Source organism: Triturus cristatus, chromosome 2_2 (assembly GCF_964204655.1).
Source record: "Triturus cristatus chromosome 2_2, aTriCri1.1, whole genome shotgun sequence".
NCBI lineage: Eukaryota > Metazoa > Chordata > Amphibia > Caudata > Salamandridae > Triturus > Triturus cristatus.
Window position 1 is genome coordinate 1013233591 of NC_140582.1, and position 24281 is coordinate 1013257871.

Consider the following 24281-nt stretch of genomic DNA (forward strand, 5'->3'; position numbering starts at 1 on the left):
TATGGCATAGATTTATAGATGATATTTTTTTCATCTGGACAGGAAATGAACAAAATCTTCTAGAATATATTGAATGGCTTAACCTTAGCGACGTCAACCTTAAATTTACAGCTAAATACTCCACAGAAAAAGTGGAATTCCTAGACATTTGGATTATGGATTGTGGAGGCAAAATTGCAGTCAGCCTCTTCAGAAAACCGACTGCGAAAAACACAATTTTACAACACAGCAGCTTCCATCCCAGTTGTCAAAAGGACTCCATTCCTTTTGGAGAATTTTTAAGGATCAGGCGTAATTGTACCAACATAAGTGAGTTCAATATCCATGCAGAAGAACTCCAAAAAAGACTCCTCGCTAGAGGATACCCCAGACGATTAGTGAGGCACTCACTGAAACGTGCTAAGTATTACAACAGAGACGCTCTAATCTCTGGTAGACAAAAACCAGCATTGGACAAAATCGTCTACGTAATCAACCATTCTAGTTTGAATAATAAGATCCAGAAGGTGTTACACAGGAATTGGAAAATACTGAATGTCTGCGAAGAAGACAGTGCTCTAGCTCCCCCCATCGTAGCATTCAGGAGAAATACAAACCTTAGAGACAAATTGGTTCACAGCAGGCCGCGACTACGTCAAGGACAGCAGATGACCATTGATGGACTCCCTCCCATCCTAGGCAACCACAGATGTGGTAACTGCCATGCGTGCCCCTCAGCGATTACCACCCAAATCTGCAACTATGGCTCTAAAAAAGCTAAACTGAAGAGCCACACTAATTGCAGAAGCAGTAACCTAGTCTACATGATATTGTGCCCTTGTGGACTAGGCTACATAGGAGAAACAAGTCGTGAGTTCAGAACAAGACTGTCCGAACACAAATCCGCAATCAAAACGGGAAAAAGACAAGCTCCAATGGTTAATCATTTCCTGGATCAGCACCACTCTGAGACAGATCTTCGGTGGCTGATATTGGAGAAGATCACTCCAAAAGCGGGACGGGACACAGAGAAGATAAGGAAAGAACGAGAATCCTTTTGGATTTTCTATTTCGAAACAGTACAACATGGGCTTAATGAAGAAATGATATGGTTAGTTACTTAATATGCCCACTAGACATATGGCTGAGCTACTAGCCTAATCTTCATTTACGCCATTGTATCCAATTCAGCCCTAACGACTGTGGATGATATGTTTCTCACCGTATCCATATATCTTCTTAACAGTCCCATGGCCTATGTCTCACTAGCTGAGGACCAATACAGTATAATAATCACACTTATATGTGGCTGTGTACATATACTGCCTATGTGGTGAGTAAAAATATCGATATTGAGATACTTACCCTTTTCTTAAAAGTCTGAGGCAGAAGACAGTATACTCGCGTTGCTTTAGTACTTATATTCAAACTTAGAAAATATGAAATGTCTTAACCAACCATTATTATCTGTTTGGCTGGTGTACAAATATTTGCAAAAACGGGACTATCGTTACTCGACATCTGCAAAGATTATATAATCATTATACTCGCTAAAAGTAGTCAATAGATGCAGTTATAGCATAGCCATTCTCACACTACAAAATGGCTGCGCCAACATACCAGACCTTGTATTAGATTGCAAGTACCTGTGTTGTGATCGCGTAATATATCATGTGATCACTCGCTAGACCAATCACCTTTAGCTTCAATCGTAAAGCCCGCGTGATTCATCGTCTGGCCAATCACCATCCAGTATCTCGTTTAAAACTGGCGCTAACACCATACACCCTGATTGTTTCTCGGAAGTGGATGTACCAGTGAGGTCCGTACTCTGCGGGTATCAGGTAAGCCTTAGGATACATTTCGTCACTAAGACTTAATAGTTTGTAGATATTCCAGCGAGGTCGTTACTTCGTAATTATCGAATAAGCGCTGGCAAATACTCTTATGGTTTGACGCTGGGTGCTTAGTATTTCTATGTCGTCAATAAGATATACCTATCATTTGGCATTAGATGTTTGCCAGAATTAGTGGCGCAGCGAAGAACTCCATCTCATGTACTTTTGATCTGTTACGAATATAGTCCGCCGACGCCAGATCGTATTTACCTGTTAAAATCTTGGTGCCTTAAACAGGAACGAGTTTCTCGCTTGCAAAGTTCTGTTCCTATAGTGGCTGTGAGCTTCGGTATGTGCGTAGAATTTAGCCGCCAGTAGCATAAATTAAATAAAAGATTCATTTCTCTACAACCAGAAAAGAAAGGATCTAGGTAGTAATAAACAGACGTGTTTCCTCTGTATAGAAACCTAGACTACCATTTAAAGCCAATCGATTTTCACAATTAGAAACTATAGGACCTGAGTAGTGACAAACATGCGTGTCTTTTTCCCATAGACATCGAGATTACCAGCTAGAGTAAACCGATTGAACAGAATTAGAGCACCGCAGTGATAAACATTTTAAGGACCCACTAGAAACTTCTATTCTGGGACGTATGAAGCCCACATAGAGGTAAGAGACCAGACACATTTGTGTACTTGCTGCATAGCTAAGCAAGACATCAGACTGACTATCTATATGGTGCAACCGATTTTATTCCATTTTCTGACATTCTCCCTAGAACCTAATAAACTACACCCACATCTCGGATCCATTGGGACGCTGCGCTAAGGCAGAAGTGGTAGCAATTTATCTGCACCTCTACATGTCCTCTATAATAGTGAAACCAAGAGTATTTATGTAAAGGTAAGTATTTCCCTTTACGTAGAGTATGTATAACATTGTAATTACTCAGAGCAAGTCAGAATATCAACTATAAACATTTTCTCTGCACAGACGCAGAAGTTCCTGAAAAGCAGTAACCGAGCAAGATTGGTTTTTGTCATAAAATACATTTTTCTGATTGATTCATAATTGAAGAATCTAGTTATTAAGGTATTTTGTTGTTTACAAATCTTTTTCCTTTTTCTACTCACTATTGAATTTCACTTACTTTTTTGGTGTAGGGGCTATTCTTTTATCACTCTAAAGATGTAAGCTATATACACATAGAATCATTTTATGCTGGTTTTTTGTTAAAATCTCTGAGTGATCCCTGACCCAAAATTATAGTATGAAGTCTATAAATTTTGTCAAAATACATTGCCTGCCTTATTCATAATTATAATTATTATATCTAACCCCTTACAGATTCCCCCACATCATTTAGGGCTTGTTGCCCCTCCTGTTGGTGGCCCTGAAGAAGGTGTCTTGTCACCGAAACGCGCGTAGGCCCCTTTCCATCCAGAGGAGAGGTCCCCAGAGACTCAATACTACCTGATATAACTGTATTTGCTGTTATTTCTTTGTCCTGGAGACTATGTCAAACAACCAAATGTTTAGTGCTATATTTTAACATGAGTATGACTGATGTATGTGTGATAGTATGATCTGTTTTTTTATATGACTAGCCACGGGATCATGTGTTAGGGTTTTTGGATATTATCAAATGAGAATATATATGTGATAAAGCTATGAAAACAATGGAGAAATTTTCTCAATGAATGTTTATAAAATTTCAAAAAATATAAATAAAAACTGTTAATAAATATATGTATTTTTCAGTTTAATTTTTCCGCTGTTGGCAGGTGAGAACTCTTTGTAGTCTCAAACAAAATAATATAGGTCCTGAAAGAGCCTTTCTCTAATATTAACTTCTCCTTCCTCCTTGTTTTTGAGGGATTTTAATATCGTGAATAGTTCCTTATGTAAGTTTCCCGCACTATCTATTTTATCTATATAAAAGTCACGCCTAGTTTTTTTTATTAGAGCGTGATACATTTTTAGTTCCTTATTGTAAGTCTCTTTAGATATGGTGCAATAAGTTTTTCTCCAAATTCGTTCTGCCCTTTTACATACTTTTTTTGCCATGCGAAGTTCTTCGTTGAACCACGGTGCAGTGGCCTTTGTTCTTTGGGGTGTTCTAGTGCTCCATGGAGCTAATTTGTCAAGAGCCCCTGATATCCAAGTCTCAAACTGATCATTGGCTGAATCTAAGTCCATGTCTAGTGTGGGTATTGTCATATTAAGTTCATGTTCGAAGGATGGGGAGTCAAAATATTTCCATTTTCTAGAGGTCACCGTGTCTTTCTTAGTTAGCTTTTTTTTCCCCTGTCTAGGCAACGTAAACGGAACCAAAAAGTGGTCAGACAATGGTACCTGCCAGGGTGTTCCTATTTGCATTTCCTTTGAGTTAGTAAAAATAGGATCAAGTATGTGACCGCCGGAGGAGCCAAGATGGCGACCGGAGCAGACGCTTGAGCGCCCGGCTCCGTCGGCCCTTGGCCCCGGACTATTATCCTGATTCCTATCCTTGCCGATTCTCGAGGTGAAACGTGTACGACGACGCGCTGTCCACGCCGCCACTTCCCCGACGTCTCAGCCCGCCTGGATGCCGGAGTTTTTGGTGCTTTTGTTCTCCGCCCTGGACCCCTGCTCCATTGTGGCCTTTGCCGGCCCACGGGACGCTCCGCAGTCCCCGGACCCGCTAGCGCAAATCCGAGCCCCGCGGTCCCGACCTCACCTAACACCACGGACTGTCGCCAGATGAGCCTGGGGAGGGACGGCCAGACACCTCCTGCACCCTGCGCCTGAAGGGCTGGGGCTGTAAGCTAAGCCCCGGTGAGGCGGGTCTCCTGTCCCGATCTGTGGACGGCGCTGTGGGAGGCTGCCGACCCCCTTCTATTGCCTAGTCTGCTGCAAAGAGAACCTGAGGGAGGGGAGGCGACTGTTGGCTTTCCCAGTTGCGGCGCAGACCTGAGGGGAACTGACTCCTTGCTACGACCCCCCCCCCCCCTGGCCATTGTACCGTCCGGCGGTAAAACATGGCGTTGTTTGCCTGCTCGCGGCTGGGGGGTGATACTCCGGTCTTGCCCGCTGCCCGCCTCGCCCTCCCTCCACCAGACACCAGCTCCACAGTGCCGTCCCGGATTGCTGCCGATGTGGGGGTGCAGCTTCCGCTGACATGCGGCTCCGTACTGGCCGTCCTGCGGGACTTTCGTTTACAAATGTTTGCTCGCTTTCAGGCGCTAAGTGAGCAGTTTGACTCCCTGTTGTCGGCTGCGGGCCGTGAGTGCTCCGTCTGTCATCAACACGGCGTGGGTCTGCCAGTGCTTTTGCCCTCTTGCGGGGACGCAACGGCTGTGTGTGATCGTGCTACACTGGTGCCTGCATGTGGCTTTCCCGGCACCCAGGATCAATTGCTCTCCAGCTTAACAGCCGATACTTTGTTTCCCCGTTCATTGCTGCCTGCTTCATTGTTGCCTGCCTCACCGCGTCTGCAAGAGTATCCAGCTGAGCAACACCTAACATCCTCGAGGAATCGTTCACGTTGGCCTACTGCTTCTTTTCTGTGGAACTCCTGTACTCTACATGCCATGTCTGGACTTTATGTGGTGCACAAAGGGACCTCTACAAATGGTCGGCGGCCATTTTGGGATTCTACTTCACCATCTTCTCCCAAACGGCCATATTGTCTTTGTCTGCACGGGATGCGGGGCCTTCATGTAGGGGCTGGCTTAACCTCAAGCCCGCGATCGGGCCAGGGCTAGACTGATTAATATCGCCATGGTTTCACGGAGGAGCTGGACTGGGACTGGAACTGTATGTGTACTTTGTGCGCATTCGTCGCGATTTGTCTTCCTTCATCTAAATTGTTGTGGCAATTCATTTTTACACGACCGTTTTTGGGGTACTGGGTTCTCAGTGTGTGGAAGCCAAAGATGGCCGATGGTTTAGGGCGCTCTGATGATACGTAGGCTCCTCCCCACCTTTTTCTTTTTGGGAGTTTAGATTAGAATAGTCCTGTTCTTTTCTCACCCCCTTTAACATAGGTGTATTGTTTTCTTATCTTTCTTTACTTTATTCTTACTCTCTTTCTTGTCTATATTTCGGGTTTATTGGGCGACAGGCACTATGCTGGGGGGGGGGGGAAGGCCGTAGCCTCCGCATTGGTGTAGGGTGGGGGGGTAACTTACTGTTTCTAATTAGTTCTATGGGCCTTTTTTCCCTTTCTGTTTCTGCGCTATACTTGTTTCGATTCTGGGTCCGGGTGGGGGGTTGACTGAGTGGGGGCGGCACTGGAGGGGTGCGTAATTGCTTATGTGACTATCCTGTTATATAACTGCACTGCCTCACTGCCTGCGATTTTACTTCCATTGCTGTTTTAATGATGCTGCTGCTCTCCCGTGTGGTGAAGATATCGTGCGGACTCGAATCTCCTTGGTTCTTATTCTTCACTGACTATTTCCCTGATAAACTTATTTTGAAAACTTTAAAATTAACCTTCACTTCTCCTTTCCCTGGGGTCAAGGATTTCTCCAGTGTATGTTTCATAAATCGTTGCTAATCTTGACCGTTGAAGCACAGGGGCCGTAATGTTTGTATCAGTGCTTAACTGTATCGTGGCCGGCCTGAAGGTTGTAGGCCCGTATTTGTTCTTTTAATATGCACGAATAAAGGTTTTAAAAAAAAAAAAAAGTATGTGACCGCCTTGGTGAGTGCGGGATTTTACTATCTGAGTTAAATTCAGAGTTAGCATATCTTTGCAGATGTCCTTTATATCTTTGCTATTAGTATCATCAAAATGTAGGTTTAGGTCTCCCAGAACTATCAGTTTGTTATACCTCAGTGCTGGTTGTACTATCATTTCTTCCAAACTGGTCACGAACTGATTAGATTGGCCCGGGGGGCGATATATAAGGAACCCCGTTAAGGTGTTACCTACTTCTATCGATAGGGTAAAAAAGATTGCTTCGCACATCTTTAAGTCTGCTGGTTTGATTTCACAGGATATATTGTCCTTGTAAATAATAGCTATCCCTCCTCCTCTTTTTCCCTCTGTCTTGTCTGGCTATTTGATAATGCTTGGGCACAGCATCGTTGATATCAGGTATAGCATGTTCATTAAGCCAGGTTTCAGTCAGGAATAGTACGTCAATGCCTCTCTCTGTAATAAGGTCGCTTATTTCGTATTTATGTTTAGTTAGCGACCTACAGTTTAGAAGGGCAAGTTGCGTGATGGCTTTAATGTTCGGGGCCTTTCCATGTGGCAGAATCCCTTTGCAATGTCTGCAGATGGATTCCAACTCTTCCACATTCGTGGTATGTCTGCAAGTGCTATTTACCCTAGTGCGTAGGGTCAGTAAAGTATATTTGGAGTATTGTATTCTCATCGAAGGTTTCACTGAGTCAGGGTGTCTGGCCCTAGGGCCCGATCGGGCGCGGACGGGCGCAGACGGGCTTGCCTTAGGCGCGCCAGCGACGCGCCCGCTGCGCGCGTCCGCTGCGCGGTCGCGAACATATTGGTTTCTTAAAGGCAGTCCGGCGGAAGCCCTGCCTCTGCCGCCCAGCCCGGAAGTGATGTGCCCTGTCTCGTTCCGCCCCGCCCTCCACAACAAACGGCACACAGCCGGGGTGGACCAGGGCGGGCAATACGAACGGAAAGCTAGCGATGGTTGTAATTCACATGTGCAAATTAGGCAATAGCTAAAACAGGTATCACAATTTTAAAAACAGTTGAAAGTACTTTAGCAGATTAAAAGTGCTATCCTCCTGTTAAAAACGAAGTTTGTTTAAAAACATAAAAAAACACAACACAGCGTATGTACTCGCGCTCTCTAGTCTCACCTAGAGTGTCTCTGTCATTGCGCACAATGTATTGCATATTATATTTCACGCCCAGTTCATCTTATATCACACTTTTTGGTGCATAGTTTATACCATACACTATATCTAGTTTTTATTTTCAATCGTGCTCTCGGGACTATGTTCTATATAACACTGTGTTCACCTACCCTTTTCACGGGCATTACATTTTGCGATAGGGGGTGGAGGGTCAGGGGGTGTTTCTGCCAAGTGAGCCCGGAGTCACAGTCACAAACGTCCTCTTCTTCCTGAATAAAAGTGAGATTATGCTGCATACTTGTTCATATTTTAAGTAGTTCGCACAGACACACGTTTTAAAAACAATAAAGTTCCTAATACCCGCCTTCTCTGAACAGTTAGCTTGCTGCCCCATCCCCCTCCTCCCTATCCTCTGTTGTGTGAATCCATGGACTAGCCTCCTCCCTCCTGCCATGCATGGTCTGATGTGCTGCCACTGCCCTCAATTTAGTATGATGTACCAGTCCACTCCTCCTGCCCTCCATTGCCCAATTCTATGCCCCATCATTGACCTCCTGCTTAAACTCTGTGCTTAGCTTGCTGCCCCTATTCTCCTTCCCCCCTGCCCTCCGATGTCTTTGTGCATGCCCCTGCTCCATCCTTTTTGCCCACCATGTTCCATGGACCTGCCACTCCTATCTACTCTGAGTGTTCTGTTGAGCTGCCACTCCCCTCCCACCTGCCTAGCATTGTCAGATGACTGTAACCTGTCCCTGCCACCTCCACCCTGCCTGTCCACATGCCATGCCCCTATCCTCTTCCTCCTGTCCTACATGGTCCATTGTACTGCCACACCCTTCTGCCCTCCCTGGTCTGTTGTGCTGCAACTGCTCCTCCTGCCTGCCCCGTGCGGTCTGTTGTGAGGCCCCTTCCCCTGAACTTTCTTGTCTGTGCACAGGTCCTGGCCCTCCCTTCTATCCTCCATCGTCCTTTGTGCATGCCCCTGCACCCTCCTTCTTGCCCATCATAGCCATTGTGCTGCCACTAACCCTCCCACTTGCCATGCATGGTCTTCTGTGCTGCCATGGCCCCTCCCACCTTCCCTGTGTGGTCAGTTAGCTGCCCCTGACCCCCTCCCATCTCCCCTCCATGGTCTGTGTGTATTCCATCACAGTCTCACTGTTGCTCTTCATGGTGTGTCTTGCTTCTAGTGCCCATCCTGCCTGACCTCCATGGCTATCTTGCTGCTCCTGCCCTGCCCCCTTGCCCCCAGCCCTCTGTTTACATGTGCAGACCCCTACTCCCTCCTGGCTTGTCTGTTCCATTGTAATGCCCCTGATCCGTCCCTCCTGCCCTTTATGGTCTGTTATGCTGCAGCTTTCTCTGTCTGTCCATTATGGTCAGCTAGCTGCCATTGCCTCTTGCCCCTCTGTTCTCTGTTGTCCATGTGCATGGTCCTGTCCCCTCCCTCTTGCTTTCTATGGATTGTTGTGCTGCACTCCCGTCCCGCATGCCCTGTGTGGTGTATTGTGCTGCTGCAAACCCTGATGCCTGCCCTGCAGGGTCAGTTTGGTGCACCTCTGCATGTCCCTCCTGTCCTCTGTTATCCAAGTCCATGTCCCTACCCCATTTCCTTCCATGATCCAATGTACCATACTTGCGAACATTTTGAACTTGGTAAGAGGGAGATTTTGAAAAAAAACTGGGGTATTGATTTTCCCCTTTGAGTTACATTGAAAAAGAGGAGATTGTAGACAGGAGACAGATCAAATAAAGCCCATTTGAGCTTCAAAACATTGGACGTTTCCTGGCTGAATCGGGTCTGTTGGCATGTATGGTTGTACTACCATTGCCTCTTCCTTCTGCCCACAATGGTATATTACATTGCCACAGCCTCTCTTGCAAGTCCTGTATTGTTGGTTTGTTGCCCCTGCCCCCCTTTCCACTGCCCTCCATAGTCTGTTGTGCTGCCACGGCCCTTCCTGCCTGCTCAGTGTGGTTAAATTGTTGCCTTTGCACCCTCCTACCTGCCTTCAATTTTCAGAGTCCGTGCCCCTGGCCTCTGCCTCTCAACAGTATCCTAATGAACAACTAGATTGCTAACATTCTATATTTATTACAAAAGTGTGGAACGCCTGACGTCATCTTGATGTAATCAAAACTGTAATACCTAGAGCATTTCCTTTAGAAATTACATATATGAGAGCGTCTTATTGGCATCAAAATTATGGTTAGTGCTCTAAAAGACTAAAATAAGGACATATTTTCTGAGTTTTCAAATAGCGACAAAGCACTTTTAAATTATTTGTTACCTTTATGTTTTTTTATCCAGTTGACCACTTGATTAAATGTTGCACTTAGGGGAGAGGATGTGGTGTTACTTCCAGAACTGCAGACTTTGCAACTGGGGAACCAGGTTGGAGTTTCTGCTTCAGCTCGACATTCTGTGATTCTGGTCAAGTCACTGTCTCCCCATGTCTACATCCAAAATGAATTTGTTCTTGTGTGATGTAACCAATGCTCATGTAAAGCACTCCAATACCTGACAAGTCTGCACTATATAACACTGCAAAAACACAAAATAATAAGTGTTTTGCACACTTCTGTCATTGGGCTATATTTGGGCTACATCTGGGTGATTTTGGGCTACATTTGGGCTCTTTTGTCTCTGGTGGCCATCTTGGGAGACTTATTTGTTATGAAGTTTCCTAATATCCTCATTTACTGCAGTCTCCTCAGTAGGAAATACTTTCAGTTTTTTACTTTGATTCCATCAAGAAGCCATTCAGATGTGTCACACATTTGCCATAAATTCAGAATGTTAGCACTCTTTTTGCTCATTAGATCACTGTACTAAAGCTACTGCTCACCAGGGAAAACTGCTGCTGGTATTGAAAGTGCATGTTTCAGTCTGCATGTCAGAATTTTTTTATGAAATAGAAGAGGATTTGAGAAGTCACTCAAAATGTGCCCTAATTTTTCTTTCTGCAGCACTAATCATACTTTTTATGGAAAAATGAACCCCCTCATGTTGTTCCTTTTTAAATTAAATGTTTTAAGAGTTACCACTTTAATCCAAGCAAGATGGCTTCAGGTGTGCCATACGTTTATCATAAGTAGGACTGTTAGCGCTCTAGTTGTTCTTTGGAACACTCTGGGAAGCTGCAGTAGAACACAAAGGAATCAACTGACAGTCTCTGCCCTTGTTGGATGTACATGTTTTACTGAGAATGTCAGACTTCATTCTCACATGACTGAGAAAGATAATGTGAATTTACAGAAAATAAGCTCTCAGTTTAGCTTATAGATCACCTTCCAAACCTCTGTGGGAAAAGCATGAGAAAATATTTTTCTCTCAATCATGATATCCCAGCAGAAGGCTTTTTCACATGGTGAAATCACCTTAGAACATACAACAATTCCTAAAATGAGTATGGCACCATCAACAAATGATTTATAATGTAACTAAAGTCTTAAAACCTTCTATTAACTGCAATGCTTTTTAATGAGGTGCTATCATGTATATTGGTCCCAAGATGGCTGCCAACACTTCTTGGATGAAGTGCTGACAGCCAATCAGATCTCAGGATGAGATGTGTGGTTAGGCTCCGCCCACATATATATATGATTTTACTTTTGATTTTCTCAGGAACTACTGAACAGATTGACACCAGACCTGCAAAAGGCACTTCCCTGACCTGAGGACTACCTCTCTGCCAAATTTCAAGTAATTCTGTTCAGCCGTTCGGGCTGTACCTTGGACTAAAGGTCCTATGGAAAAATGCATGGGGAAAACGCGTTTTGGGACCCCCCTTTTTTCTCGGTCCCCGCTTGACGAATCACCCCGAGACTTTCAGGGTAGGAGCGGAGCGCCCCACCTATTTTGAAAATTTTGCGAGGATTCGTCAACCGGCGCCAAAGTTATTCCAAATAGAATGTTGCGGATTTCCTATAGAAACACGGTCCTAACTATAACTATCTACTGGCGACCGCCAGTAGATAATCTATATATAAGCCACCCGCTGCTCCACATACGAGCCCCAGGCCCTGCAGAGCGGGTTGGTGTTTCGGGATTGGCGCTTCCCATTCAAAATCCAGCGCCACCACCTTCTCTCCCAGAAAGGCTCACCGACACCAGCTAAAGGCTGCTTCAAGTGCTTTATTATTACACAGAGTATGCACACAAGTAAAAAGAAACCCACCGCGTTTCTGCTCCTTCAGGCCTTGATCACAGGTCAGTCTCTGCCTTTCGACTGACCACATGTTTTTAAAACCGCAGTGCAGTCATCCTTCAGAGTGTGCAGTTTCAAACAGTTGTATTCCATTTCTTTTAAAGAGAACAGCGTAATTTTTAAATTTAATATCAATGCCCAAAACGCTGTGCTCACTTATTTTAATTTATATTGTTTGATGCACATATTAATTTTTAAACTTGTGTAATTCTGCTTTTACCTCTCCACGCTGCATTCTCCACACTTTAGCCCGCAAGTAGATAAACATCCATCTTGCATTCCCTTGCCTGCTCCAATACAAATTTAATTTAGGATCTCTTTGTTGCATGGAAAATAGGCGGATCAGGCTCATACAGTTTTATCCACCATCCGCTGCTTCACATACAAACCCCAGGCCCTGCAGTGTGGGTCAGTGTTCCGTTTATCTTTAATAACTCAAACTACTGAACAGATTTATACCAAATTACAAAAAGAAATGTTTATGGACCAAGATCTAGCTTTCTGCCAAAGTTGGTGTAATTCAGGCGGTTCGGCCTGTAGTCATGTCTAAAATCCCTGTGGGAAATTGCATGGGTAAAACAAGTTTTGGGGCCCTCTTTTTCTCGGCCCCCGCTTGACGAATCACCCCAAACCTTTCAAGACAGCAGCTTAAGTGAGTGGCAAACTAGTTTTGAATATTTCGCAAAGATTCGTCAACTAGTGCCAAAGTTATTAGCAAGACAAAATGCCTATATATATATATATATATATATATATATATATATATATATATATATATCAGATGTATAATCAAATGTATAGTTGCTGTAGCAAACGTACATTCAATCAGAAGAATAACTGAAAATGTTGTCTGACAAATGTACATATTAATCACAGCAGTATTTCTGAGTGGACCAATGTAAAGCCATTCCAAAGAATGTACATTTAGACCAATGAAAGTACATTCACATAGCAAAACATGTTTCCATGGAATTCAACTTGGTATGTACCAAGTGAGCTGACCATAAAGGAAGCCTTATTTAGTCACTCATGTTGCAGTTGCCTACACTAAACAAACACAGAATGTATATATACTTAGTGAGGACAACACAGTTCTGCATTGGTCTGCTGAGTGGCTCATTTAATACCAAGATTTCAACTGCAGTTACGGGTACAGTGGGTGAAGACGACATCTTAAAATATGGATCGCTAAAGCAAATCAGTGAAGGTGTTTTTGAGGGAAAAACACATGATAGTGCTATACAAAATGTTTATTTAATTCCGAATGATCACCAATAATCAACGATATGGCGCTCTCCGTCATTCAGTAATTAAGATATTTATATAGAGTGGGTGATTATTTTTTCTTCTTTTTTTTAAAAAGTGTCTGAGCTGATGTTTCAGTACTATTAAGATTTGTTCCTTTTTTGTGTGTTGTAGTCTATAGCAGTTGCAACTTTAGATTCTATTGAAAAATAGTCTTTTTTTTCTATTAAAATATATAATAAGTTGGTTTCTGTGCCACTTTGTAGCTCTCTAAGTTAGAAGTATACTTAATAGCTGACCAACTGATACCGTTTTTAGTAGTCTCAGAAGGATTAAATCCTGAAATGTCCCTGCTGGTAATCAAACCACTGCCCTGCCAATTATACATAGCTCCCTCCAGAAGCCACTATTCTAGCATGTGTGTTGAATATTATGTTAGTTAATAGAACGATGCACAGAATGTTCTTTCTTTAACCCATTGTCAGTGCACGCTATGCAGGTATTTAGCCAGATCCTGTATCCCGCAGCTAATTATTATTAATCCAGGCCAATCCTAGTGAAATGTGCCGAGTTTGTTTCAGTGTAATTTACTGGCAGTAGTACACATTCAGCAGCGCCTGTGTGTTGTCTACTTTCAGTTCAGAGCACCAACCTACAAGGATTGAGGGGGGGGGGGTCCCTATGTTCACTTAAATGGCCACCAGTCCTCGTTTTGTTGAAGTCCTATCCTGGCTGGGCGATATATGGAACCTAACACCAAGTTGCCAATGCAGTGGTGGGAAACAAAGGCACCCCTCTTATCTCTTCAAAAGTGCTTAAGACAAACTGTGATTTGGAGGCAAGGCTTTTGACTTTGTTTGACCCCTGTGAGTGACAATGCATACACTGTAAGAATGTCGGATGTCCGTCTTTGTGAGTAATCACTAACAACGACTTAAATAGCACTCACTAATTTGTCTATTTAATTTCTTTTATAGTGCTACTCAATCCAGTGTAGGGTGTGTTAGAAAGCTTTATATCACACATAGTGTATTGAGACAATGCAGCATACAAGTATATAAATCAATGTACAGGAATTGTTCTATAAAACAGTGACAGTTGAAAGCTGTAAAAGTTGCGTATTATCCGTAACAGTAGGTGTTATAAATGTGGTAGGGCTGGGAAAAAAAAGTCAGGATTTTAAAATAACACAGTGGTTGAGGTTGTCGATACAGATAAGTTTTATTATTACCCAAAGGAACCCTTTTAAACAACCTAAGAATAACGAAAGATTGAGTTAAAACAATGTTCTAAACCTGTACCTTGCAGCTTTCATGCCACTCCTTGATGACGGTTCATAGCTCTGTGTTATATTTGGATTCTAACTCATGCGTTGCAAGTCAAAAAGAGGATCTCTGTGAAAAAAGCAGTAACCCATTGAGCGATATATATAAAATATACATCTCTGCTCTCCAAGTTATACGTGGACTTTACAGCTGGCACATTAACCATCTAGAGGTGGGTGATCTTGCAAATTAACAGAGAGCTGAGCCAGAGCAGGGGTCTGGCTCGGATCTTGGAGCCAGTTTACGAGTTAAACCCTTAAAATGTTTGCTATGTAAATCGTAAAACAAGTATCACCTAAAATTTGACCACGCCTTTTCCAAGATTCAAAAAAGTGTTTTGACATGTGGAAACTTCGACATCAATCCATCACATTATAGCACTGCAACGAAAGTTCCAGTAACATTACACCAGATGACATTAGTTTTTTTAAGTCCCTGGAACATTAAGTGATTTGTCCAGAATCATAGTATGCTGAGCCGGCGCCAAAACTCTAACCTGATTTCCCCAGATCCAAAGTCAGTAACTCTGGGTGAAATGTCTCGTTCTGGGCAGCGGTAGGTTGTCAGCCTAAAGCCACGTGCAGGATCGGCTTGTTGTGGGTTTGAGGTTCCTTAAGCCTGAAACCACACTTCAGGCTCGAGCTTTTAGTGGCTCGCCCACCTCTATAATCATCTATATATACTTTATAATAACTCAAAACTGTGACAAGACAAACACATCTCTCGCCAGCAAGTGCATTAACTATCAGAGTTATGTTACCGTTATTATCCCCTGAAATTTCTATGCACACACAGCTCTCTACAGCAGGTGCCTTAACCCTGTATGGTATTTTAAAATGCAGCCTTATTGTGACCAATTAAGTAAGCCAGAACATATTGCTGTCACATTTATGGCTGCCAATTTCTTTGTGGCAGCGTTGTAAAAACATAAAGGTATAAGTTGACCGTCTGCGTGACTTGCTGCAACAACATAACCCCGAATATATGTTAACTCGGAGTAAATATTTGCTATTTCCTGCATTGCCGGTTGTTATGACAACACTTTATTTATTTTATTTTTAGGTCTCGCTTACTAGGCAGCACAAGCTGTTTTGGTTGTGAGAGACCGTTCGTGAGCTTAGCAAAAACTTAGTGGGCTTGGAGCTTGCCAGTTGCTCAACACTGATTGGCTTAGTCGCTCTTATTTGCTTGCTTCTTATTTAATGGCCTCCCTTCCTCATCTTGTGTTTGTCCTTCCCCTGGAGTGGATTGGCTGACTTCCACTGCTCAATTTTAGGGAACTATCTTTTTTCTTTTTGGTGAAGCAGTCCATGAGAGTGCATTAGTGTTCTAGCTCTCTCGCTCACAGGCTTCTTCGTCAAGCACTCCATGAGTGTATGCGTTTTCCGGCTTTATCTCTTGTGTGCTTCTCCTTCCTACAGACTATGCGCGACATTCTACCTCGCATCCTGCGCGCTCTCTCGTGCCTTTCCCTCTCCCATCACCTTGTGAACTGTTTTCTCTCTCGTGCTGCTTTTCACCTCCTCTCCCAAACTCTCTTTAATTTAAATTCATATCAGCTCCTCCTTTACTTTGCTACCTACTCCAGTTTTGCTCCCCTACCCCTAATAGACATTTACATTCTTTATTTAAACTTGTATTTTTTGTTGTGGGTGTCTGGCAGCTGCCATTTGCTCTGCGCTGTTTGTTACACAAAAAGCGATTTCATGCTCTCCAACAATTTCATTTTTTTTTTTTACGTTTACTGTTGTGGTGTATGCCATCGTAGATAGGCCAAATTGGAAATAAAACAGTGCCTGCGTTACTCCATAGGGCTATTATGCACCGTATTTCATGCACGTGCATATTTCATAATGCATGTACTTGCCTAAAGAATAGTTCGGGCAGCACAGCATCACCAAAATCCTTTTCTTTTTGTTGATGATGCACAGCACTAGCAATAGAGAACCAATAGATTTACAAGGCAAGGCCTATTGGCTTGGTCAATGCCACTTCATATAGTGCTGCAAATTAGGAATGGCCTCATAGGAGTAAAACAATTAATCAAAGCACTACTAACCCTTATATTGTAATTGTTTGTACTTCCTTTAATAGGGTAGGCAAAAACGCATTTATCTGATTGTTTTCGAATCCTTAATAACTTGTGATGGGAGCTACAGGCCTTTTTAGGTTTTGCTTAGGCAGCGCTTGCGCTGTCTCTGCGAGACATGCTGTATTCAGGATATGGCCTTTAAAAGCTCTGCCCATTTTCAAGGACTGCCCGTTTACATGTGTTGATACTCAGAGCTTGTGAGCACTATTTCTTTCTTTAAGTTGAAGCACTGGAGATCAGTGCTTGTGGTTTACAGAGCTCTGTTGTAAATAGGGGGGTAAATCTTGCTCTTTTCTTGCCACATTTGCTGTGCATTCAAAGACTGAGGTCTGTTTTAGCTACAGCTGCCTCCTCCTCCCTCCTGCTTTTGAAAGACTTGGCCTGGCGTCATGGTCCCTGCCTTCCTATGGCTCAATCAGCATTTGCAATGCAAGAAGTCTTGCATTTGCAAGTGTTTGAGCTATTGGCATTGTAAATGACAATGCCTTTTATATATACGTTTTGAAAACCTGCAAACGGTGTGTAAACAAGCACTTTGTACTTGCTTACGAGAAGCAAGGCAGGCAGTTAATAAGCCTTTTTTACCGCCAACCTTGCTTCTCGTAAACAAGGACTATACGCTTGCAGTTTTTCAAAACACATAAATAACCGGCATTGTCATTTACAATGCCAATAGCTAAAACTCACGCAAATGCGAGACCCTTTGCATTGCAAATACTTGTTATTATAGTGGAAGTTTCGCAGGATACCCCTACTGTCTATTTGTGCACGATGGCAGCTTCCGTCCTAGTTGACTTAGTAGCCTAAGTGATGGGCATTTACTGTAAAAATGTAACGACTAGGCAGAGACCGCTGGACTGCAGGCTTTTCAGTGAAGCTTTAACAAAAGCTGATTTACATGTTGTTCACCTGCCAAAACTCTCTACGACCCCCCCCCCCCCACCCCAAGAACTGACACCACCCCCTCCTTCTCTCTCTTCGCAGCTGCTCCTGCTGTATATCGTTGTCTGGCTCGCAGTGGTCGAAGTGGAAAAAAAAAGTAGGGGAACTGTGGGTGGAGAATTAGAGGGCGGGACTAACCCAAGGATTGAGTCAGTGGGCGGAGTCAAAGGTGTGGCCAGAAAGAGCAAATCATTCTAATTTTTAGTATTTGTTTGGCATTTCACTACCCAGTTACAGCTTATTACGATATTTAATTCAACCAATGAATACACGTCTATTTAAGGTATAATATGAGTTGTTGACATTCAGAAAGTGTGATATGTTTCCAATCACAAAGTACCCCAAATATGCTTAGAAGTAGAATCACAAGCCAATTGTCTCCGAGCATGGAGTTTCTGTCTTCAGCACTGCTCCCTTTTTCTACAAGAGCAGTTCAAACATGAATGGCAAAATATCCTAGTTTGCAAATGTTTACTATATAATTATGGCTATGCAATATTTGCCACATAATGCATCATCTGCTGCATAATTTGACGATTTTAACCAATAATTTGTTTGTAGCACAAACAGATCAAAAGTTACCAAAAGATGTGACTTGTGTTTCTGAGAAGTGGAGGGTCCTTGGCAAAGGTTGACTGGTCACCTTTCTCACTACTGCATTTATATGTTACACTAGTACTAATAAGGCAAAATCTTCGCAGAGACTGTTAGCATGTGTAGAAATGTCAAAATAATAAAGTATCAGAAAATATGCTGCATTACGCTGCAGCCTTTCTTTTGCGGCATAATTTAGTCAACACGCGCATAATTTTGCCCCCCATTACTGCATAATTCCAGTGCCCCAAAGCAGGCAGCACATGCTAAAAATGCATGTGCATGAAGCTGAGAGGCCATTAAGTTTGTGAACTTAGTTTGGGGGGCGTGCAAATCCTGCATTGCCGATCCCTGGTGAGTTGCAGCTACTACTGCTAAAACAAAGCCAATGGAGGTACCAATGGATGAGGCGGACTGGCCACAAGGGCAGGGCCGACTTTAGCACTGGTGGCACCCTGTGCGACAATCTTTTTTGGCGCCAATCTTTCCCATGACCTCCTCCTTGGATTCTCTCACTACCATCTGGCCAAAGTGCCCCTTATCTCTCTATAGACACTCTCTCACATGCATTTCATTTGTTTTAAAGTGCTGGCTTTACTAATCCACTCAGCTATCCACATAAAATATAGATCTGTTCTTTGCAGAAGGCATATTAACCTGCTGTGCTACTTTAAGGCGAGTCAAAACTGCCACTAGACAAAATTCCATCTCAGTTTCTCTAGCAGGAACATTAATTACAAGAGTTATGACATTTTTATTGGTGCCTGCAAGCTGGAGACACAAGGAACTCTGCAGCAGGTGATTTTAAATTGTAAGTTGTTGCTAAACACTGCGCCTCACTATCAGATGTGAGGCTTGTCTTCATTCAGCTGTTTAGTGCAGCGCCTCACTCTGAGAAAATAGCAACTGTAGCGCAAGGAGAAAGTGGAAAGGAGCTGGCCTGTCTAACTCCCAACTCCATCAAGAGGTGAACTGAGACCTAACCGTTGTCACAAGTCACCCAGAGCTCTCCCTGCAGCAGTGGTGCACCGACCAGGCTCCAAGTCTAGCTTTCTGGCCAGTGCTTCATTTTACATTTTGGTGCTCTTAGTCTCTAAGATCTCTTTAAAGCGCCTATAAAATAAAGCAATATTTGTGTAGTTATTTAATCACAATTTGAACCTTTTATTTCTCTACGTCCCTAGGCTGCACTTTGGATAGAAAAATGTCCGAAAAAGTCATTTCCAGCAAAAGTGTTGTTCGTTTTTGGATCCATTTCACGGAGGAACAAATAAACGAAAGGAGGAAAGAGGGGGTGAGAAACCGTTTCTTGAAGTCGGGGTTTCCAGTAAGTGAGGAGAAGCAAGACAGAAAGAGAGGGAGGATGAGTGATAAAGAGAGGGGGTCAGCTGTCCGCAGCAGAGCAGAGGTCGACATTGGCCTTGTCTTCTCTGGGGAGGAAGAAAGAGACGTTGCCGTTCCTTCTCTGCCCGCCCGTCCCTGGACGTGTGTTTATAATAATAAAGTAGGGGAACGGAATCAATAAAATTAAAAAAGTTGGGGCACGCCGTGCCCTGCCGATCCCGCCCACTTCGACCACTGCTTGCTCGTTCAATCTCATAATTGGCAACCCCCCTTTAATTCATGTCTCTCCACCTGTCTCTTCGCCTATCCCCTCGTTCTATCTCCGTTAAATGTTAAATTTCCATCACTTCCCCCAGTATCACCTTAATGTCTCTCAGTTCACATATCTTTGTTATTTTCGGAGAGGTCTCCTCGTGCCGCCATTCATGAGTGTCTGCAGTCTGTTAGCCCTTGTATCCGCCTGTGCCCGCGTGTCAGGTGTGTTTCTTGTACTCCTTCCTCAGGTGTCCGTTCTTAGCGCAGGTGTCTCGTCCTTTATATTAATGTGCTTTGTCTCCGCTTCTAACTCCCTGTTCACAGGTGTCTCTTTAGCCCCTCCCTCTCGTCACAGGTGCTCGCCCTCTTCACAGCTGCACCTCCCTCCCTGCTGTACGGTATGCTTCGGTACCCCGCTGCTTCCACGCTCATCTGCTTCCTCATTCTGTCCGCAGGGTGCTCTGTGACCTGGAGGAGGCGGAGAGGGGGATGAGCCGGCAGCAGCCCCCGCCCCCCGGCGGCAGCTCCTGGTAGAAACCACGCCGCGGGGTCGGGCCATGGCGCAGCATGACCGAGAGCCGGAGGGCGGAGACCATCAGGGCCCAGGTGAGACACTCGGAGCGGCCAACGTCCTTCCCACTGCCCCTTGGGCCAGGGTAACTCCTCACTACGTGGACTGGAGTTCCAGGCCGCCGCTTTCTCAGGGGCTCAAAAATATCCTTTGTGGTAACTGCTGCCTCGAGCAGGAAACCGGACCCTGCTGCCTACCACTGCACATCCCTGGGCTCGCATTACAGCTTCCATTTGAGCGTTTTATTTTCTGTTTTCAGGACTGCCCCAGAAACCACAAAACATCGGCTGTGCGTTGTTAATTATAAACCTAGTAGTGGGGTGCACAGGCTTCAACTGCCATTCCCACGTGATGTATGGCAATATGTGGTTTACAAACTCGCCCATGTCTGTCACATGCTCGGAAAAGGGTTTGTTTCTTCCTGTTCCTGAGTGATGGATTAGCGGCCCAAAGTTTCGCTTTTGCAACTTTATCGTTTTCCTTCACCATCTTAAAGAAGAAACGTGTCTCGAAAAGTAAATTATTAGCCATTTGCAGCTGGTGCGTAGACTAAAAATGGGTTACTGTCCAATACCTGCATTGACTGGATGGGAATAAGCGTTGCTTGATGGAGGTTGATATTGTAGCTGTAAGTTGTGAGGTAGGGAATTCGCAGTATGGACATGTAATGCACAGTAGTACATACCAGCACCGCTGTGCACCAAGGACAGTTTAAATAAAAAAAAGTGTCTCCGGCCACTTAACTTCACCTTTTAGGCTTCACGTAATTAAATACATAAATGAAGTAGTAAGGATTGCTCTGGCTAGGGTTAAATAGTGTATTTAAACTAAGATTCGAACTGTCAGTCTGGCAGTACCTTCATAATTTAGCCCTTCTGCGCTTTTAGTCGGTCAACTGATAACAGAGGACAGCCTTGTATGTTAAAGTATTGAAAATCTTATCAACAAGATACAGGTTAATTTATCAGTCACGGAGAACAATTGCTGTACTTTGTTTTGGATGGCTTTTATATGTGCCTAATATAGGCGTTCGATTTTACAATATGTTTAACATTAACTACATACACGATATGAACAATACAACGTTTCTGATTTGTGGTGACCTGCAGTGGCGTAACGAAAGTTCAGGGGGCCTCCCTGCAAGGTACAGAGAGGGGCTCCCGCTCTGGATTTAATCCGGAACGCCAGTTTATTTATATAAAAGAGAATGTGCTGCGTGAGGCACTATATTGAAGAGTGCAGATCAGTTAAAGGAAGCCAACAGTTATAACATCACCAGATGCCACTTCCGCTGTGCGCTTAATTCGAAATAACTGTGCGAACAGCTGAGGATTTGATATTTTCCTTGCTCTTAGTTGCACATGAAGTTTTTTGTTTCAGTTGAATTTTTAAAATGATGCATAGGAGTAACAGGTTGTAAATCCGGATGCACATTCAAGTGTATGTTCGTCAACTACTTTTCGCCGCAGAAAGGAATAGAGCAGTTCTTGTCATATTCCACGAAAAGCGTCGTAACTCGCAGAAAGGCAGATAAAGTAATCGAAAAGAGGAGAAGGGTATGCAGAGTTCAGGACATCAACAACACCATATCCGTTCTGTAGGGCTAGAAAGAAGAAGAGTGGTATTGTAGTAGTTGTACTTTAGTAGTCCAATAGTAGTAGTAGTGGTGGTACAGTAGTTGTATTAGTACAGTAGTAATGTAGTAGTACAGTAGTAGAAGTAGTGTAGTAGTAGTGAAATAGTAGTAAAACTGTAGTAGTACAGTTCTAGTAGTAATAGTAGTGGTAGTAGTAGCACTGTAGTCATAGTGGTAGTGCTGTAGTAGTAGTAGTACTGTAGCAATAGTAATAGAAGTAATGTAGCAGTAGCACTGTAGTAGTACAGTAGTTGTAGTAGTAGTAGTACTACTGTAGTAATGATAGTGGTAGTACTTTAGTCATAGTAGTACTGTAGATATAGTAATGGACTGCAGCAGTAGTAGTATAGTAGTACTGTAGTAATAGTAGTGGTAGTTTTTTTGTCAGTAGTACTGTAGAAATAGTAATATAAGTACTGTAGAAGTAGTAGTCGCATTGTAGTAGTACAGTAAATGTAGTAGTACTGTAGTAATAGTAGTGGTAGTACTGTAGTAGTAATAGTAGAACTATAGCGGTACAGGGCTCAAAGTTTTTCTTAGAAGCCTGTTACCAGACCCACCGAAATCCAGGGTTGCAGAATACCAGGGCTGATTCCATCTCACGCCTCTTATGTCCACCTTCCCTATACTTGCTGTCTCCTTATCTCACTTTTCCGTATTAAGCACTGCACTTTTTACCTCTACATTCTGTACTGCCCGGGTTTGTGTCTGACCACACACCCGAGCATGGTGTGCCTGGGTAGGTGGTGGCTATTTGCATGTGCAGTGTTGGCTGAAAGCAGAAGCACGCCCACCATTCCGTGTTTGTCTGCAGGTTAAAGTGGACACTGGAGGTCCCTCAAGGGTGGGAACAGTCACACACTGCACCTACCATCATGAGGGTCTGAAGGTGACCACAAATGCAAGAGTACCGCTTCACAGGAATTGGCAGTGAGATCCATACTTCATACCTCATCCAGCACTGGAAGGAGGCCAGTGACACCCTCATGAACAAGTGGGAGGTCCCAGGGGTCCATGGCAAAGTGCATCTTCCTTCCCAAATGGTACCCAGAGGTAGCATATGTACCACCTATCTACTGATATACATTAGGGCACCTCCGGGGAAGTTGCGGGGAGGGGGGCCGGAAAGGGGGGTGTTGTTGGTTTTTATATTCATTAATTTGAAGCATATGTTAAGAAAACAAATTCTCCCATCAGCATAGTGCCGTACTCTTATGAAATGGAAGCAATTATAATTGGCATGTGCACCTACATTCTATATTAAACAAGCATTGGTAAAGTCATTATTGAATAGGGATGCTGCAGTAAAAAAAACATTTGCTATCTATGTGCAATGCATTTATGAGAATGTTTTAATGTGCAATGATTCAGTGTACTTTTGAGGAGTACAGTAGATTGCAACACACGCACTCCATAGCAGGAGATATGCTACAGCTAATAGAATGAGGGGAGAACAAACTACTCTTCTGGGTGGAACCAAAACCCACTCTATCTATATTTTAAAACATTGGTGACAACTGCACTGTCAAACCAGGTCTACAAGGGGCTATTTGGCCCCTTCTTTAATACCACGACCCCCTAACCCCCTCACGACAGAGGGCCCAGAACAGAAGACAAGTTGCACAGTGAGCACAGATTATGTAGTTTGGCCCCAGAACCTCCCAGTTTCTTCAAGGGACTTTACCGAAACTTCTTTGCATAACACCAAAATACAGCCTATCCACACCTATCTCCATTTTTTTAATTGTGTGGTGTAAAACTGAATGAATATATTAATAAAATAGTGCACAGAAAAGCAAATCTGAGTTTTGCTGAGGCGGGTGTCTGACCTAAGCCCTGCGCATTGAGATATGAAGGTATTGCTAATGATGTGCGAGGTCTCAGAAATGTATCACAGTGCCGTAGCTAGCACCTGGCAACACTATGCACTGTAGTGCTGCTGGCACACTTTGGCTACTGAGTGCAAAAATCCCCTCCGAGAGGGATCCCGCTTGCAAGCAAGGGGAGGCGTTTTATCTGAAGGCAGCGCCTGCAGAAAGAACCCAACACACGTTTACTCTAAGCTTCCTTCTAGACGATGAAGGCCTGAAAATCCTACATGGTAACTTTTATTTTTAATCCTTTGTGAGCCTTCAACCCCTGTCCAGTTGCTAAACTTCATTTTCATTTAATACAACTCTTATTCAGGTTTTTAACATTCCCTCTGGGCGCTTAGTAACCATGCACTGCGTTGTGATTCCTTCTTTGCCAATGCAAATTGCCATGCTTGCAAAGCACAACACAATATCTATCCTCGCGCCTCATCGCGGAGGCTTTCGAGCGTATTTTGCCTCACTTCTGTTCCCGAGGGTTATCCTCTGGAATAATTATCTTCAGGAAGAGGACGGCTTGTAATTTTTACAATTATGGACAATTATGCATTGAA

General features: G+C 43.7%; 1 protein-coding gene across 7 annotated transcripts in view; it reads left to right on the forward strand.

Annotated features, from left to right (window-relative positions):
* Positions 1 to 24281, forward strand: part of TBC1D14 (TBC1 domain family member 14) — a 767086-nt gene that overhangs the window by 115694 nt on the left and 627111 nt on the right. For 2 of the 7 annotated variants that reach the window (XM_085642453.1, XM_085642450.1), the window contains exon 2: positions 20105 to 20255. The exons of 3 other annotated variants lie outside the window; for them this stretch is intronic. In XM_085642453.1, coding sequence (XP_085498579.1) covers positions 20207 to 20255 — 49 coding nt within the window. In that variant the 5' untranslated portion in view covers positions 20105 to 20206. Of the gene's footprint in view, positions 1 to 19241; positions 19345 to 20079; positions 20256 to 24281 lie in introns of those variants that run through there. 2 more of the 7 variants (XM_085642452.1, XM_085642451.1) reach the window with 2 other exon arrangements.